At 43.4% G+C, this 19,642-nt stretch overlaps 1 protein-coding gene across 4 annotated transcripts in view; it reads left to right on the forward strand.

Annotated features, from left to right (window-relative positions):
* SLC6A11 (solute carrier family 6 member 11) overlaps positions 1–19,111 on the forward strand; it is a 110,263-nt gene extending 91,152 nt beyond the window's left edge. For all 4 annotated transcript variants that reach the window (XM_061472941.1, XM_061472944.1, XM_061472940.1 and 1 more), the window contains 8 exons: positions 6,934–7,037; positions 10,084–10,208; positions 11,344–11,456; positions 12,802–12,939; positions 14,663–14,765; positions 15,546–15,646; positions 16,936–17,106; positions 18,886–19,111. In XM_061472941.1, coding sequence (XP_061328925.1) covers positions 6,934–7,037; positions 10,084–10,208; positions 11,344–11,456; positions 12,802–12,939; positions 14,663–14,765; positions 15,546–15,646; positions 16,936–17,106; positions 18,886–19,038 — 1,008 coding nt within the window. In that variant the 3' untranslated portion in view covers positions 19,039–19,111. The remainder of the gene's footprint in view (positions 1–6,933; positions 7,038–10,083; positions 10,209–11,343; positions 11,457–12,801; positions 12,940–14,662; positions 14,766–15,545; positions 15,647–16,935; positions 17,107–18,885) is intronic.
* The last annotated feature ends 531 nt before the right edge of the window (positions 19,112–19,642 follow it).

Raw genomic sequence — 19,642 nt, forward strand, 5'->3', positions numbered from 1 at the left:
GATCTTTACCTTGGTGACCCCGTGTGAGGTCCATGACTGGCTTTCAGTCTCTGTTTGCTGTCCATCTTCCCTCTCTTTTTTCATGCTGGGTGGCTTGGATGCAAACCGTACTTTGTGCCTGTAAGATTGACAAGCCTGTGCTTTAGAAGCCAGCTTGGAAATGCTGAACCTTGTGCTCTAGTACAGGTAAAGGTATTCCATAACTGACATGAGCTTTTGTCATTTTCCACACACCCCCCAGACGTTGAGAGAGACACTGGCACATGAGCATTAAACCTTTCAGGACAGGTAGAACTGAAACTGCAGTAATGCTCATATTGAAGTCTATTTGGCAACAGGTTGTTTTATTCAAGCATTCTTACTGTCATAACAATCTGCAAGAGTTCTATGCCTTTACCTTGACATTTCATTTATTAAATCCTGACAGCAAAGGCTTTATTTTTCAAATCCTGATTTAAAACCAAAGGAAAACTGCTTTTCCAAATACAAACACTGCTGAGATTCATCAAAAGTAGTGAATAATTTAAATGGAAAGAAAACTCCAAAGTGATTGCTTATTCTCTGATAACAGAATGGGAAATAAATGACTATCAACATTTGGAACATCATGTTTTAAAGAGCAAGAGCAGCATTTAACTGGCCTGTAAGATCTCCCATGTTCTCAGAGTGCTTCATTATAATTGTCATTAACCACTCTAATTAAGGGCGCTTTGAGCTTTGCAGCTGAAGTGGGTGTTCAGTCTTCCTGTTAAGGGTGAAAATCAATGTGCATATTTATGCAGCTACCCCACTGGGATGCATATTTTAGCCGGTACTCAGACACCAATGGGAAATTAATTCCCTGATTTTGATAGAAATACTCAAGGAAGCAAACTTAAGTGTGGGTTACAGATTGGAGCAGCACTCACATGTTTATCATTTCCAGCAGATCTCTTAACTATAGACTATAGGAAAGGTCATGGAAAGACAGATACACAACAGACATGTTTTGCTTAACGGAAGAATCCTCAGAGTGCTCGACTGTTGTTCTGGTTATGGTTGGAGAAATATGGATGCTGCAGATGTTCAAGATCAGAACTCTAAGCTGTCCTCTGAACTAAAGCACCCCAATGGTTTGGTACCATTAAGAAATCTGGCAAATACAATTTAGAAGATTACAAAAAGAGAACAGGTAACTTGTGGGTTTCTCTGCATACACAAAGCCTGAATCTGTAATACATGGCCGCCTAAAGCCTGCGTGTAAGTCCAGATTAGTATCAAGAACACACAGCTACTACCTCAGCATCTGTGTTGGTTCTGGGAGTTCAGAGAGCAGTACCAGGGGAGATCCTGATATTATGTCTCCTGCCACAGGTCAGAGCCAGTTGTAATGACATCCTCAACAGTTTTCCTGTTTGGTATAAAGCTGTGAGCTTGCTCTATAGCAGCTTTGTTCATTCCTGCTACTTTTCCTTGTGTGTAATTAGGCATATACTTGATCATCTACATGCTGCTTGCTCTTCTGCTTGCTCTTTAGAGGTTTTCTGGGCTTCCTTGGTATAAATTTCATCCTGTCTTTCAGGCCTGTGCATGGTCTTTCCCACTTAGTGCCACAGTAACAACAGCACTAGTGCTGCACAGTCATTATTCTCATTGATGGCTTAGAGCAGAGTTAAAAAATCACCCCCTAACCACTGCACATGTGGATCAACAGTTAGAAGTCTGCTGTCCCCATGTGCAGGGGGCTTGTGGGGACGCATGCACACAAGTGAGGTACAGACAGGCATTTGAAGTATAGGAAGTGGTTGAGGTGATTTGTTTGTCCTATTTTTAACATTATTTGAACAACAGACTGAAAAATTAAGCCATAAACTGGTGTTTATCCCAGGAGCTTCTCTACCCATCCAACAGCCAAGATGTTCCCAGACAGAGGCAGGATACCTGGCCAGGTCCTGTCTGCCTCCCGGGCCCATCACAGAGGTGTGAGGTGCCTGGCTCTGCCTGTGAATGTAGAACCTGCCATAAACAGGGTTTCCAAGTATCACATTTTTAAGAAACCCTCCCACTTCTGCTCACAAATGTCCTCAACCTCTTACATCTTTCCTATAGACTAATGCGCAGAGGCATGCGCAATGAGACAGAACAGTGCCGTTTCGTTCATCGCTTCCTAGATGATGTGTAAAATGAAGCTTTCCAGACTGAAAATAACTGCTTAATTATCCCACATTCCCCAGACATGATTTTCTGCTTTTTGAGTTACATTCAGCTGTTTGGCATGGCTCTAGAAGCCTGTGGAAGTCCCAGTTAAAGTCAGTTTATCCTTGGAGATGTTTCCTGCAGTCATGGGAGGATTCCAGAATGGCTCTATGTAGAAAAGACATGCAAAGAGTATGGAAAGTAAAGGGAAGGGACAGATTAGAGAAAAATCTGCAACTTCACAGTAGCCCTTCAGGTGAGCAATGTTCATTTATATTGCATGAATTAGGGAAACAGTTGATGTCAACACATAACACGTTTCCCCAAGGTCTCTGCTTTATCCAAGTACAGCGTCAGCTGAGCCCATTTCAGGACAGGGATGCAGGATTTTGGCTTAGACTTTCTCCTCATCGCTTGGCCCTGTAGATAGGCAGCACATCGTCCAGACCTTGGGCGTCACAGAGGATGGCTCAGCCATTTCTGCACTGCGCATATGCTGCATAAACATCTGTTACTCTGTTTTCAGTGTATGGCATCACCCCGTCTTACTCGTGTAGAGAGATACATAGTGAGACTAAAATGAGAGGCCATCAGTCTACTGGGGATTTTCAGTTTGAAGTTGTAGACCTGTGGTTTTATACTGTGGAGGGGTTTGGTGCTTTTTAGGGTTTTTTTACTTATTCCAAACATGGCTTTTATGCATCTTAGTTGCAACAGTGAATGCTCAGTAATTTTGTCCTTCCCTCTGGACACATGCTATTGCTAACTTCCCGTTGGACACCTATTAAATTAGGGCTGCCCAGCTAATGAACTTTTGAGAAAGGGCTGGTTTAAGTGATTTATGGATGTAACATCACACAAGCTTTACAGCAGAGACATGAAAAGAATCTAATTCTCTAGAGCAGTATTTTGTTGTCTTCACTACAGCACATCCCCCTTCTTCCTTCTTTATCCTTCATTCATGACATGTGCTACAATCATGGCAATGAAAGAGGCAAGGGGTCCCCCAGACAGCAGGATCCTCTGACTAGCTCAATTCATCTCCCTGGGCAGAGAGAGAATAGTCATGTAAATGAAGACTGTGCCCTAGACCTGCACCCAAGAAGGCCAAATTAAGATTACCCAGGCAGACTTAATATCTGGGTGTTGTGGGCTCTGGGGAGCTGGACTTTACAAAACAGGGCTTTCCATTTGTAGTAAAAGATGTTCTTGTTTATTCTGCTGTGCGGAATTGTGTTTGTACCAGCAGCAGTTACGAGCAGGACAGAGTTGAGACCGCTGCTGGTCACTAACAGTGTGAACCAGGAAAGCTGCAAAGTCAAGTGTGGGAAAGCCCCGACATGGGTATCAGGACACAGACAGCTCTGCTGTTCCCCTTCCCACTCAAGCAATGGGAAGCGGAGAGACTCAGCCTCACTCTGCTCTGCCTCATTTCTACTCAGGGAAGGCAGGCAGTGCTGCAGAGGTGAGGCTTGTTTACCTTGCCTTCTCCCTTTGGGAACAGAGCTTCATGGCATTGGCCTAGCTCCTTCTTCCCAGGCAGCAGGAATCATTTCTGTGCGGGAGTCAGAGCAGCAGCTGTGCTATTGTATTCTGAGCTGGCCTTTGTGTTCCTCTTGTTTGCCCATGCTATTGCTAACGTACTGCTGGGCCCAGCACCTCTGGAAAGTGGCTGTACCACGGGCACAAAACATGGAAGCACAGTAGAAATAAAGATTCCGTCCTTTGGCATTTGGATTTTTTTAATGTTAGGGTATAATAAACGGAGCGTTTTTGCTGTAATTGTAATGTTTTGGCATGGAAACATTAAAGATGAGGTGAAAATAAGTAATAAGAAACACCTTCATCTTTTAAAGTACAAGCTAATAGAAGACTATAACACATTGTCAATGCCCAAATTTATGAATGCATACTAGCGAGTTGGCTTAATTACCATTAACCAAAGGGTCTTCTAGGTAAAAGGTTTATAAGGCATGAGCAGAGTGTTCTCTGGTACAGGTCCTTTCCTCTGGAATTTACTCATGCCAGAAACCTATCGAGCCCCATCTCATTTCAGAAAGAAACATCCTTTTTGTCCCGGGCTCTCACCAGTGCTGGCTCCAGATCTCTTGGTTTGCAGCTTCCTGGCAGCGTTTTGTCTCTGTCCTTCAGAATTCCATTGTTCTGCAGAGTTGTGCTCCATTCATTCCATGTACTTGGGAAAGGGTTCAACCTCCAGCGTAAGCCAGGCAGTGCTAATGGAGCGCTCAGAAATAACCGACAATGCTTTTGTTGCTGGGAGCCAGATGGTGACACCTGGATTTGTGAGCGGTATCTACGGCAGCCCATCTGCACCCACTAGAAGTTCTAATGAGAACAACTTCCCCTGAGGTACAGTCTGGGAATGACTGAGGCTGGGTATGAACTTAGACTAATAACGAGTCATCCACCTCAAGGAATTCTCCAGCCATAAATGAGTACCGCAGTCCAATGCTAAACGTCAAATGGGCACTAGCTGTTGGGGCAAGGAGGTGAAGTACTGATCTGTAATATCAACTGCATGGTTTTAAAACATTGACATCTGTAGGCTTGAGTCAATTGGTCCAGCTCCTGTTTTGCCAGCTAAAATCTACCTACATTTCTTTCCCTATTTCCCATTTCCTTGATCAGCTGTAGATGTTTTTGCCATTTCAGAAACCTGAAATTGGAACATTCATGTTCGTCACAAATTCAGCGTCCCTGGTTCTCTGAGTATACAACCCAAGAAAGCCTACACTGGTTCTGTTATTCCATTCAGTAAATAAAATGACTTCATGTTTGAACACTGGCCCTTAACTTCTGCTGATTTCTAGATTGATGTCATATAGTGCACCCAGGACAAAAGGGCTTTTCAATCTGATTCAGCCTCTATAGAATATGTGAACATTTGCTTACAGAACATGTTTCTCATAAGGTATTTGCCACATTTTATGTTGAGTCACAGTCAGATGTCATGGTCTTTAGAGATTACTTTCTTACTTTGACAGAAATAGCATCCCTTATGGCCAGAATTCTATTGTTCTCTAGGCAGGTACACAGGACCTCCAGAGGAGAGTGCTCTCTGTTCCTGTTCTCTCCAGCAGCTCTGAAGGTCCTCACTTCAGAGTACAGTTTTTCTTTGCCCCGTTTCCAGCAGGACTTGCTGTCCAAGGAATAATCAGACTTGTGTGGAGCTGGCAAATGCCAACAGGAAAGACTCTTGCTCATCTAAAGGCTGGCCAATGCACTGCCACAATGGCTTCTGCAGAACTTGGGGCGGAAGGGAAGCGCAGATTCTCCCCATGCTGGTCCAGTTCCCTAGCTTTCGTTTCTGTTTAAGAGGACTGTGCATTCTCAGTTGACCTATGCTACTTACAGCTTTTTTTGGGAGCTTCTGTTCTCATTAAAGAGCCTGTCTGTCAAAAGGCTTTCTCTGGGCAGTTTTTTCCTTACCAAGTGGTGGAACTTTGAGATGTAACCAGCTGTGTCTTATTTGGTATGACAGCAAGGAAACCATTTAAGCCACTGATGCAAATCAAATGTGATCCTAATGTTATTCCTAAACAGAAACACTCTTAATAAATCCAGAGACCAAGGTCTCGCTTGATCACATGTAAAACAAATACATCCCCTTCATATAGTTATGAGTATTTGATTACTATTATTAGTCATGAAATCATTACCTGCATTACCTCCTTCCTGTCTCAAACTTACAGTAGCTAATGGCTACACAGCTATCGCCCCAGGTTATCAGTCAGTGTTTTATTACTCCTCTGAAAAGCGCTTTGGTCACTCTGCTTTAAAGAACCCAACCTTACAGAGTTCTTATCCCAGGAAACCAGGAGCCAGGATATATTGGATTGGAAATAATAGTGCAGCTGTGTTGATGTGGGTTCTTCACATTGCTCTCATGGCAAGACCAGGAGTTGAAAGAGTATATTCACTTCCAGTAATAACACACCCAGCCTGTAGTCAAATGAAATGAACTGGTTTGTTGGAGTATTTATGAAGTCAACAAAATTGCATGTTATATTAATGTTCTGAGCTTACTGTGAGGAGAATAACTGCACTGGGTCAGCTCATGCTTCCTGGTTTGGTTTTCTCTTTTCTGATTTAGAATTTAGTATTTGCATCATGTCAGGATATAAATGTTGCCATAATGCTATTATAAAGCCATTTACTTGTTAAGCTTTATAGAACTTTTATTCATTAATTGTACAGTGACCAAACAACCAGATCCTAGTGCCTAACTGGAGCCGTTAAGTACTGCTAAAATCCCTTTCCCTGGATAAGTTGTCCCTTCTCTTTCCCCTGCTTAATCCGAATGTCATCTATGAATGGCAGCTTTTGTCTTCAGAGTAGTTTTTCAACACTACCTTTTTAAATTTGAATAAATAATTATGAAGTAAGAATGAGATAAATGCAGAAGATCGTGATCCGATTGCTATTACTAACACCCTGCAGTGTTAATAAGTCTATTAAAGAACTTACACTGGGTGAGGTTCTTTCTCCAGAAATTCTGAGTCTCTTTCTACGCAGGTTAGCTTGAACCTGTGAAGACCAGCTGAGTTACTCCTTGTTTGTGCCATTGGGAAAGGGAGAGCACTGTAACCCATGGTGTATTTGGTTTGAGGCTGATGTAGAACAGGTTTGCCGGACGCTGTTTCCCTGCAGTTGCCTCTGCAGGTTTGCAGGCAGGACATGCATGAAGGTGATTCCTTCCTGACCTTTTTTTGCCACTTGGTTTGTTTCTGTCTCCAGGTGTGGGTGGATGCTGGAACACAGATATTTTTCTCTTACGCAATCTGCTTGGGGTGCTTGACAGCTCTGGGAAGCTACAACAACTATAATAACAACTGCTACAGGTAATACCTTCCACACTGCACTTTTACATTTAGTTTCAGTGATGGAAACGTCCACATACTTCACTCAGAAGTACTTTTCCTTTTCCTTTAGCTGTCTGCAGATAAGCACACGCTCAAGTTCTTGTAGAACAGAGGTCTATGATGTTTCATATAATTGTTGCAGAGGAACTCTTTTCCAAAATCTGGTGTTTTCATCCCTTTTGATCATACCTGATCCTTGCACAGCCACAAGCCACTCATTACACGCAGGCATACACAACTGCATGTATAACAGAAGTTCATATATATATATATATATATAGTTGCATGTACATGCAATATTTGATTGTATAATGAATATCTGCTTTAAAAAAAGTCCTACCAAAAATTGTTATTAAAAGTCACCTGAGTCTGGTCTGAATGTCCCTTTCTAGCACAGGAGACTGGCTCCTCACTAGAGCACAGGAGAAATGGAGAGCATTTAATTGCTTATCTTTGTAGAAATCAGTGAGGGAATTGCTAATGACTCAACAGATTTTAATGTCTCCTGAACCAATGTCAAAAGGAGGTGACGCATTCTGTTCTACCCCATTCCATTCTACCAGCGTCGGCAAGAACATGAGCACTACTTTTTTCCTTCTGTCATCAGTAGTTACGGAATCAGTTCCTCTTCTATTCAACAGCTTCTAAAAGGCGGCAGTAAATGACAGTTTGATTATGCTGCGTCCATTCTGACCTCCAGACAGAGCATTAAAATCCAATTTTTCCATAAAGGAACAGTTACAATCCAAAAGCGAAAGAACCCCAAACAGAGCCCTCATCCCCCGCAGTGTAAGTAGGTACATTCTACATTACAGGTTCACTTGGAGAGTTCAGGAGAGAGTTTTAGGAAACACCTTCTTTCAGTATCTTGGCAACAATTTGCTCTTCTGTCAGAGAAACAGCAAACAACATGACCCTCCAGAGAGGGAAGTGGGATACTGGAAACCACAGAGACACAAATGCAGCCACCAGCTGAACGTCTGCAAAGCTACCCAGCGGCAGGTACAGGTACTTTGCCATCTAAACATGCAAAGTAACTTAGCAGTAACTTAAATTGCACTTTGCTTGGCTTTGACAGCCCAAATTCCAAATGTTCCACTGCCTGAAGTGGTGTAAGTAGAGTCAAGAGAGCCTCAGCAGATAGGAGAGGACAATCTTCCTGCTTCCTGTGGCTCTGGGTTTGCAGAGCGGATGCAGCTCCCTGCAGCACACTGCACAGCTCTCCCCCAGGGCAAGCACGGGTTGGTCTCATTCTAGCACCACTCCTATGTCCTGGAGCCTGGCACTGTGGTGGGACAAGTCCTGTGTGCGAGCCTAAGTACAGGAGGTTGCCACTGGGGTGCAGAAGACAAAGGAGTCATTTCTCAGACTGCCAACAAATGGACAAAACTGTTCAGAAACAAAGATATGGTCTTTATCAAGAGGAGAAGAGGAATGGGATTTGGTCTTGAGGGGATCCATGAGGGTAACGAAGTAACCGGAGGGGTGAAAAGGCTCTGCGGGCTCTTCTAAAAAGCTCCTTAAGGAAGGCAGAATAACTTTTCAGCAGTATCCTGGCTGCCAGGCAGGGACAGGATAAGGGATGCATGTCTGGAATTATTCAGGTGATTGGCAAGACATGAGTTTGGAAGAATATGGAGTGCCCCAACCTTCACCTGATAAAAAGAAAAACCTTCCTTTTCGGGCTGCGTCTGAAGCCTGGGAATTATCTAAAATAAATCTTACCTGCAGAAAGCACACTGTTCCAAACGGGAGGCATTGTACAACCAGTGAGCAGCCAGATCCAGCCCTCTGAAGTAGGAGCTCTCCCCACCCTCCCTCAAAGGATTAAAAATTACACAGTCTGCCGAGGGGTTTTGCTTGGAATGTGTGCCAACACTTCCAGAATATGAACCGCCTCTTACTGTCACTTCCAATCTGTGGCAAAGATAGGACTTGGTACTGAAGATGTGGATTCAGAAACTGTCAGATTTTACAGGGTATTTTCTTCTCATAGACAACTTGCACAAAAATTTGCTTCAGATTTAGGATGGGAATAAAGCAGACTAAGGTATAGGCTCAACAGAACTACAGGTTTGCCTTGGGTTTCAGTTTGGATATCGTTTCAGGTTTGGCACCCTAATGTACTTTCAGGCATGTAGGTTAGGTTATTACTTTCTCAGGTATACAGCTCTCGCAGCAAACACTCCTAAAAGGCTGACTGTCAGGATAAATCATTCCCAGCTCATTGCTGTCACGCCTCAAGTGCTGTCTGAAAGCAGGATGAACAAGGATATTCCACTGGGCTCTGGGGAAAGATTACACCTTGCTGCAAGATCATTTTCCCTTTTTTCACAGTGATTTACTACTGTGACATTTCCAATCTGGGAAAGAAATATTTCTTCACCTTGGCCTCGTAACTGCCACTGTTTGATGTGTAGGATGCCCAGGTCTGAGAGATCAGTGTCCCTGCACTGTCTTTGCCTACTTGTTAGGCACTTTTTCAGGCATGTACGTACTTCATGGACTGTTTGGTGGGTTTTGTTACATCAGCGTCTTACAAAAAGTCTGCAAACCAAATTGGAGTTGTATTTTGTAGGAATAGATATTGCCAATATTCTGTAACTGGAATAGAATTAGCTAAGATCTGACTATAGGGTTTTTTCCAGGAAACAAATTAATACCAACTTTATAGAGTTTCTAAATGAGCTCATATACTCTGGAATGCATTATTGCAACTACCGTTGAGACGTTATTTTTAATACCATTCTTACAGCATTTTTACACATTTTTAAAGCTTCTGTCAAAGAACAGTAGTGAATAGCAGCAGGTTTGTAATTCCACCAGTTAAAGCACACACGGGTATAGTGATGGTTTCTTCCTGCAAATAGTTATACTTGACTGATAATATTAGTTGGGAGCTCAGTCTGAATGAGCAACTTCATGTCCTGCAGGATGAGGTGCTCTAAGTCCTACAGCTCAGTAGGTGGAAGCAAGCCAGGCTCTGGAGATCAACTGTACAAATGTTTCTTATTTGTATTTTCAGAGACTGCATCATGCTCTGCTGCTTGAACAGCGGCACAAGCTTTGTTGCTGGTTTTGCTATCTTTTCAGTTCTTGGATTTATGGCTTATGAGCAAGGCGTGCCCATTGCAGAAGTTGCAGAATCAGGTAAGTTCCAAAAGCAGTTTTCAGAGTTGTTAAATGCCCAGAGGTTGCTGTCAGAACACTGGGTCTGTGCCACAAAGTCTTGCTTAATGTGTCCTATCCAGACACAGATCTCTAACAGTCAGATGGCTAATGCAGTCTCTTCAAGTCACTAAGTTTTTCTCCCAGGGACATACACTGAGACACTCTGGTTGGTTAAGTATAAACGTTCTTGGTTTGAGTCCAGAAAGGCACAAAGGCTTTTAATGAACCACCTAATGTTCGTTACCATCCCTTGGAGTTAGGCACCCAATGGAAGTTAAGAGCTCTTTAACACCTTCGTGGATGTCACATCTTTAAGCATCACTTAAAACCGAGCAGAACAAAAAGGAGGGCCACCAGAAAGGAAAGCAGTATAATGCTGAACTGTTGAGAGGAGAAACGGCTCTCAGGAAGTTAGTCAAGGTTAGCAGGAAAACTGCGAAGCAGAGCTTCACTGATGCTCTCGTGGAAAATATTTCTCTTTTCCTAAAGCCTCAAGCCAACTGGCTTTGTACTATTATAGAAGCTATATAGAGAAAGGTTAAAAGACTCCAGCAACTCTGGAAATTATAGGAGCTTGTAAATACTGTTCAGTGCAACAGCTGGAGTGTGCTGACAGGTCTTCACTGAAGTTACTGCAGCAAGAGCGCAGAGGTACTCCTCTTGACCTTCAAACCTTTGGACAGTGTGTAAGCAGAGTTGATGTGCCAAGCAAGTCTTCATTATTGATTAGCCTTATCACCAAATATTGGAGATACATTTAGCTTCTCTCATCTGCCATAAAAGAACAGTTAAGTTGGGTCGACCAGTTAAGAGGTCGACCAGTTAAGAGGTGGGTTGACCTCTGCCAGCAGCTGAGTGTCCACACTGTTGTCACTCACCCACCCCAGTGGGTGACAGGGCAGGGGGCAGGAAGAGAAAAAGGGAGAGCACCGGTGGCTGCAGATAAAGAGAGGTTAATAAAGGGTGCTGTGGCAGCCCTAAGGCTGCTGTTGGCAGTGCTGTTCTAGCCACAGATCCTCACCACAGCGCTGCACAGGCTGCAGTGCAGGAAGTTAACTCCATCTCAGCCAGGCCCAGTACACAAGTGTAAACTGTTTCCTTTCTTCCTTTTCAGGACCAGGACTTGCATTCATTGCTTACCCTAAAGCTGTTACCATGATGCCTCTTTCTCCTCTGTGGGCAGCTCTGTTCTTTATGATGCTCATATTCCTTGGATTAGATAGTCAGGTATGAAATGAATGCTGTTTAAATATTTTGTCAGATCCCCTAGCACGTGTATGGCAGCATCCATGATGGAAACAACATCTCACCTGATGAAAGAATGAACCCTAACTTAATCCCGTGCATAAAACCATCATTCAAGTTCCTTAAATCTTTCAAATCTTACGTGATGCAGATTATTTCACGATCTCCTGTGACACTGATGCAGCCTGATTCACTGAATCAGCTTTCATTATGAACACAGCCAGCAGCTTGAACTTAAGTATGGGTGATTAAAATGCACAGATCAGTAAATACCAGTGTGCCTTTTTTTTCCCATTTTTAAAGCACTTGTAATGAATTTTGAAACTGATCATCAATGATAGTGTAAGTTTCTAGGGTGTATTTATACTTCAAGATACCGTAGCAAGGAATGTGTAGGCATATTCTGCAGCAAAGTGACAGCATAGAAGTTGTTCTTGCTATGTGACCATCAAAATGATGAAAGCTGTTTGATAGACAAAGTGGCAGTTTTAGCATGCAGCTCAGCTCTCAGCATGACCGTATGCTGTAGAATAAGTATATATTTAAGTATATACCCTTCACTGCTTGTTTTGCATGACATTAAACCGAACGTTTTTGTAGCTACTCTTCTTCCTGATCAAACAATTCCTTTAAAAGCCTTTTAAAATGTCATTTCCTGAATTCTACTCCTGACTGCTGCAGTGAAGGCGGCTTTACACTGCCTACCTCTGGCCATTCGTTTGGGTGCCTATTTCAGAAACCTTCTCCAGAGCCCTGAGGCAGAACTCAAGCCTCTTGCTTTCTGCTGAGTTTCAAAGTTAGTAAGAACGTTCCTCCCCTCCCTCACTAGCTGTACTTGGCTTGGGCACTTAATAGCTTTGTGGAGCTTCTCTCTCCTGTAAAATGGAGAGAACATCTCCAAACCCCCTGCAGCTCCTGTAGCAGTGTTTGAAGGTGCACAGCACTGCAGCTCGCTCCTGTGAGTGATAGAAGTGCAGGGTGCTTAGAGTGCAGTTCTGCTGCAATCCAGTGGGTGGTTTGTACAGGATTTAAGTCCCATTCAAGACACATTTGAAAGATTTAATGTACGTAATCCCTCTGCTGCAGGGCAAATGTATTCTGGGATAATATTAGTGGAAGTTGAATTTGGTGGTGGACTGGAAATCTACAGCTTTGGTCTTTTTAATTCTGAAATGGTGTTCCTCTCAGTTTGAGCTTCTGCTTATAGAATGTCCTCAGGGATCAGTCAGTCTCTGTGATGGGAACATAGAAGGATATTTGAAGTGTTTTTGTAGCAAATCCAAGTCCCAGATGAGACTCAGTTGTGCTTTCCTATCATTTGTTGTAGTTCGTGTGTGTTGAAAGCCTGGTGACAGCTGTTGTAGATATGTACCCAAAAATCTTCCGAAGGGGCTACCGAAGAGAGCTGTTGATTCTTGGCCTTTCCATTGTGTCCTACTTCATCGGCCTAATAATGTTAACTGAGGTAAGATGTGCTCTTCACTGTACTGCTGTTAACTGAGGTAAGATGTGCTCTTCACTGCACTGCTGTTAAATGAGGTAAGATGTGCTCTTCACTGTACTGCTGCGGAGAAAAGGAAACAGGCTTCTGTTTATAATCCTAACAGGTAAAATGCAAGAACGTTTGCCATATTACATTTCACTGTCAGGAATGTGACTACAAATACTTGAGACACTGTTCTCAAGTACCGTGGAACAGCTGAAATGTGGAATGTATCCTCAGTTCTTCAGCTGGGCTTAGGAAATATTTTAATCCAGTTTACATAGCCAAGGAAATTCCATCTGCTTTGCACCAGCCAGCTCTATTGACTTTGGTTTCTGCTTGCTTACTATGGGCAGACCTATTTGGATTAATAGATCAGTCAACAAGATGGAGTAGAGTGAAAACAGGAAACTAAGACATCTTTGATTTGTATGTCAGCAGGCCAGGTCAGTCGATGCAGCCAATCTCTGAGCAGCAGCTGCTTCAGGGAGAGTGACAGGAAAATGAAATAAAGGAAATAAACCTTTTTTTTTCCAAAGCAGGGGGTTTGCTTTGGGATGGTCTAAACTAGAAATTCTGAGGGTGTCAGCCCATCCAGCAGTTCATGATACAACACCTCTGCTACTTCTCTGTGTGGTACCCAGGCTGGGGGAGGACTCTGGGACCCTTTGGTACTTGGTAGGAGCTTAGTGTTTGCTTTACAGAATGACTTCTATCAGCAGTTTTCCTCTCAAGGCCTCAAGAGAGAGGGGCAGTATCCCCACCCTCCTCTGCCCATATTGCTTGCTGGACCATTAGAGCCTCCCTGTATCAGGGGGCGGGGCAGAGAAAACAGTTTCCTAAATTGAACGTTTGTCCTGGCCACTTCAATGGCCAAGGGCCACCCTGTGTCTGCTGGTTGGTATTGTGGCACTACTGACTGCAGAGGATGGCAGGACGTTGACAGCGCAGTGTGCATGGTGCAGGGATGTGCTGGTGCAGGACAAAGCTTGGGCTTGCTCTCCTTTCTCGAAGGGCAGAGGTTGCTATTGTAAAGCCATTTGGAGAGCAACTTTTAACTTGTTAGGAAAGCATGTTTTAAAGACTTGTTGGAGTCAGGGTGATTCTTGGGTTTTTTTTTTGGGGGGGTGTCAAATAATGACTCAGTAACGTGGCTTAAAGGCTGTGAGCTACACCCAAACTTCATAGGTTGATTTACTCATTTTACAGTCCCTATGCCATTGGAAAGCGATTCTAGTAGCTACAGGTTTTGCCGCCTTTCCCCATATTTTAACTAATTCCTTTACATATGAATATCAGACACAAAAACCAGACCCTGCTTCTTCATGTGCAGTGATGTGGAGTTCAGAAGCACCTGTACATGTCTACAGCTTGACGTGTTACCAAACGAAGTTGAAAAAAGGCAGGGAAGTGGGAGAGCATCTTGGAATCAAGTCAAATGTTGTTCACTCCAGCATTTACTACCTTAAAGCAAATGTCTACTGCCAGTCAAGGGAATAACCTTAAGTGCTATGGAAGCAAAAATCTTTCACAGTAAGAAATCAGCGAGAAATTAAATACTTTGTTCAGGAAGGAGCCAGCTTTAGTAGGAAGATTGCCAGGGAACCAACAGATGGACCGTGTAATTAAAGCCATATTTGCTATGAAATACTGCTACTGGTGCCAACACAATAGCTTTATTCCTTTATCTGGTTTTGTCTTCCAGGGTGGGATGTACGTCTTTCAGTTGTTTGACTCTTACGCAGCTAGTGGCATGTGCCTTCTCTTTGTTGCCATATTTGAATGTGTCTGCATAGGCTGGGTTTACGGTGAGTTGCTGAAAACTGCTGTGGTTTCGGGTTTTATGGAAGTCTTCTATTTGCATAAAAGCAGTGTGTGAGCCTTGTATGCTTATGGAATGGGGCTCTCCATGTTCCCATGCCCTACCATAAGTCAGTGATGCCTTTTTTCCCCACTCTAACTAACAGAGATAGTGGAACAGATTTGTTACTTTATTTTCCCCTTAATCCTTGTCAGGACTGACCTGCACCTTCTTTCCCTGGGGCATGTTCCCTCCCACTGCTGACAGTCACAGGTATATCCAGGGGAGCTGGAGTTCCTGCCTCATTACCACAGGGAGGGACATAGCAGTGTCCCTGCCTCTGCTGCTTGTCTGTCAGCAAAGCCAAAAGCAAACCACCATGGGTGTTCATGGTTACATGGTCCAGCAGTTTTTGCACCCACAAGACTATCAGTGTGACCTTCAGTCCCAGTTATTGAGGGATTGACATGCAAGCTTGTAGCATATAGACACACTTTAACTGCCTCTGCTCAGGCTGTTAGTGCCCAGAAGCCATTTCTGTTTGACAGCTTGACCACCTCATTGCTCACAATGGTCAGATCCAGATGTGGGCAGCAATCTCCATGGCAAGTATGGAGCAGATGACAGAGATGTAAGTGTCAGGGAAAGACACAGCCTCAGGGAAAGACAGAGCAGCCCTTGTTGCTCTGTCAGAAACTCCGTTGTTCTCTTTATGTTTTGAGTACTGACCCATGCAACCTCTTCCACGTCCATTCTACCTCTGCTTTTCGTTTGTTTCCTGGGGTAGGCAGCAATCGCTTTTATGAAAACATTGAAGACATGATTGGGTACAGACCACTGTCACTGATCAAATGGTGCTGGATGGTTCTAACTCCCGGGATTTGCGCAGTAAGTACGGAGCATCCAAGGAACTTGGTTAAACACAAAGGATTTTGTGCCGACTTGCAGAATTTTGCTGCTGCTGCTAGTTCAGAAAAAAACATCTCCTGATTCCTAGTGTATGTTCTAGTTAAAAAACACCCCGTAGGATCTGCTAAATGTGTGAGTTGTGAGATCTCTTAGTATACACAATAACAGGAGGAAACAGGGCCCTACATGAACATTTGCCAGTACAACGGAGGCTTTTTTTCACTGCATCACTGCATCTCCACTACACCTGGTGTCTACCCCACATAACTCAAGCTCCTCCAGGCTCATGCTGGTTTCCTAGCTGCTCCAGCCTGCTTCCTTCTCTCTCTTTGGGTAAGTAGACATTTTTTCAGACAGGGGAGTTTCTTTCTTCTATCAAAAGTAGTGGCCAAAGGCATATCTGATACACGTGAAGAAGGAGAAGGAATTTGCCTTACCACAAGGTAGCAGTGCTGGTGGTCTGCTGTGCCTACGCAAAGGGTCAAAAGTACTGAAGGAGCATGACCAGTTTGCACACACATTTGATCCACAAGTGCTTGAGCATTAGATGCTAAAACCTTCCAGTTGTCCAACACATAAATGATAGCGGCTGCAAACCCACAGATGCTGGGGCACCTGTGGGGTTCCTTTGAGCTCTGCCGGTTCGTTCACAAACTTGGGTGCCTTTCTGACTCATTTTCACCAACCCATAAATGAACTCAGTACCTCTTGCTCTTGTCCACCCTTTTCACCACTTTGGAGAAAGTCCACAGTAGCTTTTCTATATTTCATAAACTTAAATGGTCCAAACTGCTTGATAAGACACCTGCTGGCTTTAGACAGCTGTATTTGAGCTTCTGTGAGGATTCTGGCCTGCAGGCTGCAAACACAGACAGCGGATTAGGGCAACTCTGAAAATGGCTTTCCTTTATCATCGTGACAGGTTGGAGAGAACACAGCTTGTGTTACTTAATCACAGCTGGTTCACAGGAGCAAAGCTTAAGCTTTCCTGCCCAGGCACTGTTTGCTATCAAAGCGCAGGTTTTATTGTCATCGAGAGGTAAATAGGATTTCAACTTTAAAGGTTGTTCGTTTCTGTGGAAGCTACTGAGACATGTTATTTAAGCTGTACACGAAGCAGACACTGCTGGTTGTTTTGTTTCTCTGACTGAAAAGCTTACCTCTTCTTTCCATCTTTAGGGAGACCAGCCTTGCCTAAACAATCATTTTCTTGTTCCACAGGCAGTGTTTTGTCAAATACCACTAATACATTTCTCTGCTTATTTCAGGGCATCTTCATCTTTTTTCTGGTGAAATACAAGCCTCTGAAATACAACAATGTCTATATATACCCTGACTGGGGCTACGGCATAGGCTGGATGATGGCACTCTCTTCCATGATCTGTATCCCCCTGTGGATCTGCATTAAGCTATGGAAGACAGAAGGCACTTTCATAGAGGTAAGATACATTTTCAGATTGACAATACCAGAAGAAGAAATGGGAATGGAGCGCGAGCCCCCACCTCAAGAGACTAAGCACAGTTTAATCGAAGAAGAAATGCCACAAGCGGTTTCTGGTGGCAACTCGGGTTAGGCCTCTCAGTCACTGGAGGAAAGAGGGATATGAATTTTGTCTGTTTTCTTCTGAATGTACAATCTGTGGCAAACTAAACAATACTATGGCTTTGAGGAGCTCAGTTCCTGCTCAGTTTGTAGCTTAAAATGTCTGTAACATCAGCTAAATCCCTCAAGGAGCTTATATCAGCCATTCATTCTGGTCAGCTGTCTTCTTTCATGGCTTTGGTAACTAATGTTTGTGCTAGCAGGATTTTCCTCCAGGAGCTGAGTTGCAAACCTCACATATGTCTTGTATACACTTTTCCTGATTACAGTTATCTAAGTGAGAAATACAGGCAGAAAGAAATATTCAGTGCCATTTACTGACATTGGGTATCAGGTTATCTCAGGTCCAGGGAAGGTTAAGATTATTAAATATATGACTTTTTGCTCAGAGAAGGACAGTGAAGATGACTAACTATAATGGAAGAAACAAGAATATAAACCTTATTCACCCATTTGGGATTTCTCATATTGCAGAAATGCCTAGTTCTGTCATCTGGAGCCCCTTACATGCTAGTTAGTGGAAGGAGGTAACCCTGTATTGCCTCCTCCTATCTCAAGGCATGTATGGAAGGGCCTTTATTCAGCCCCTTTTGTGCTTTCTCAGTCTGATATTCTCTAGGATCATGCCAACAGGATGAACAAGACTGTAGGAAGTTCTGTGTCTGGGGTGCCTGGGGCTCCTTAATTTACCCAGCACTTTGGAAAGATCTGTCTCAGTGTGTACCCACACTGTCAAGATTATCCTCCATTCAGAGCCAAGGGGTATGACATCTAAATGTATTCGAGTGCCTCTCGTTGCAATAGGTACTGCATTCCTGAATGGAAAAGGCATCCAACATGGCAGTCCATGTTGAAATGACACCATTAAGCCGATTAAATACGACCTGGAGAATACCTAGGAAACCTGTGCTATGGGTATATAACCACAAAATTAATTGTCTGCAATATAATTGTCTTAGCATGTCAAAAAGGAAGTTTTGCACAAATCTCAACATGATTTCCTTAATGCAGCAACCTTTCCCTGTCTCTGCAGGTAAACAGACTTTGTTTGAAGTCCATTTAGTCCGAAGCACTGCAGACAGGTTGTTCTCTTTTCCATACCTGAACACGGGAGGGGGTTTTAGTCACAATTGCAAACTTCTCAGCAAGCCAACTTCCTGCAGCACCTCTGCTCCCCGAGCTGAGAGCAGCAACGTTGCTAGAAATGAGAAAGCTCTCAGATGAACACACATCTTTTTGTTCTTTACCGTAGCTTCATACACTTCAATGGTCTCTTCTTTCTTTAGTGTATATCCTTTGACTATACCATGAGAAACGTAATGCACCCACAGATCAGGCCCTACCCAGAGCATGGAGCTGAGCTTCTTTATGGCAGGGGATGTCACTCTGAATCAGCATGAAAATTCACTTGACTCTGTCTTCACCTTCATTCTCTAGCATTCGGTCTGGTGTGATCTGTAAAGAATTGGGGGGCATGCAGCTTTCTGGATGTACCTGGAACAGGGAAATGAGAAGTGGGAATACAAGAGAAAGGGGGTTATAGTCAGTCTGTTTAAGAAATGTCTGTGTGTCATCAAGGCAAAAATAATGATTCCCATCTTCTCCAATTTTCTAGAAATTCAGGAAGCTGATTACACCCAGCTCAGATCTGAAAATGAGGGGGAAGCTTGGAGGAAGAGCCTACGTTGCAGCAATCAATGACTGCGATGCCAAACTGAAAGGAGATGGTGCCATTTCCACCATTACAGAAAAGGAGACACATTTCTGAAAGAACTCTTTTTTTTTTGAGTTGTTTTTCTTTTTTGTATAAATAAATGGATAAATAAATTCACTTAATTCTAGAGGCTGGCTTGTTTTGCACAGAATTTTATTAACCAGTTAATTATAAAGTGAAAACTGTATACTTGTTTAAAAATGGTTTTTTTAAATGACTATGTAAGTAATGATGATGTAAAAGAAAAAGAAATAGTTCTCAGTATGTTAGTGATGACTTCTTGTAATATGGTGACTGCAGTTGATGTTTTTTGGCAGTTGGAGGGACTGTATCATGTGCTGTACAACTTTTTTACGTTGATTTCTGGCAGGTGTAACATTGTATAGATCTGTGCATTCTAACCTTTGAGCATTCCAGACCATTTCAGCTGTTCATGTATGTATATAAAGTGGACAGGACGTCCTTGGGTTTATGCTGGAACAAACGGTGCAGGGGTGCAGGATGACTTGTAGCTGGTGTCGATGTTGCTGTCTGGAGGGGGGCTGCACCCGTGGGAGTCAGGGAGAGCCTCTCCAGTGCAGGGGTGTCAGGCTGTGTGGGTTCAGCTGCTGTTCCCTGGGCTGGGAAGGCACATTTGCAACTACCACAGCTCTGCTTC

Source organism: Pezoporus flaviventris, unplaced genomic scaffold, assembly GCF_033815535.1.
Source record: "Pezoporus flaviventris isolate CSIRO_AGI_PZ_B2104156 unplaced genomic scaffold, CSIRO_AGI_Pfla_v1 ptg000073l, whole genome shotgun sequence".
NCBI classification, from domain to species: domain Eukaryota; kingdom Metazoa; phylum Chordata; class Aves; order Psittaciformes; family Psittacidae; genus Pezoporus; species Pezoporus flaviventris.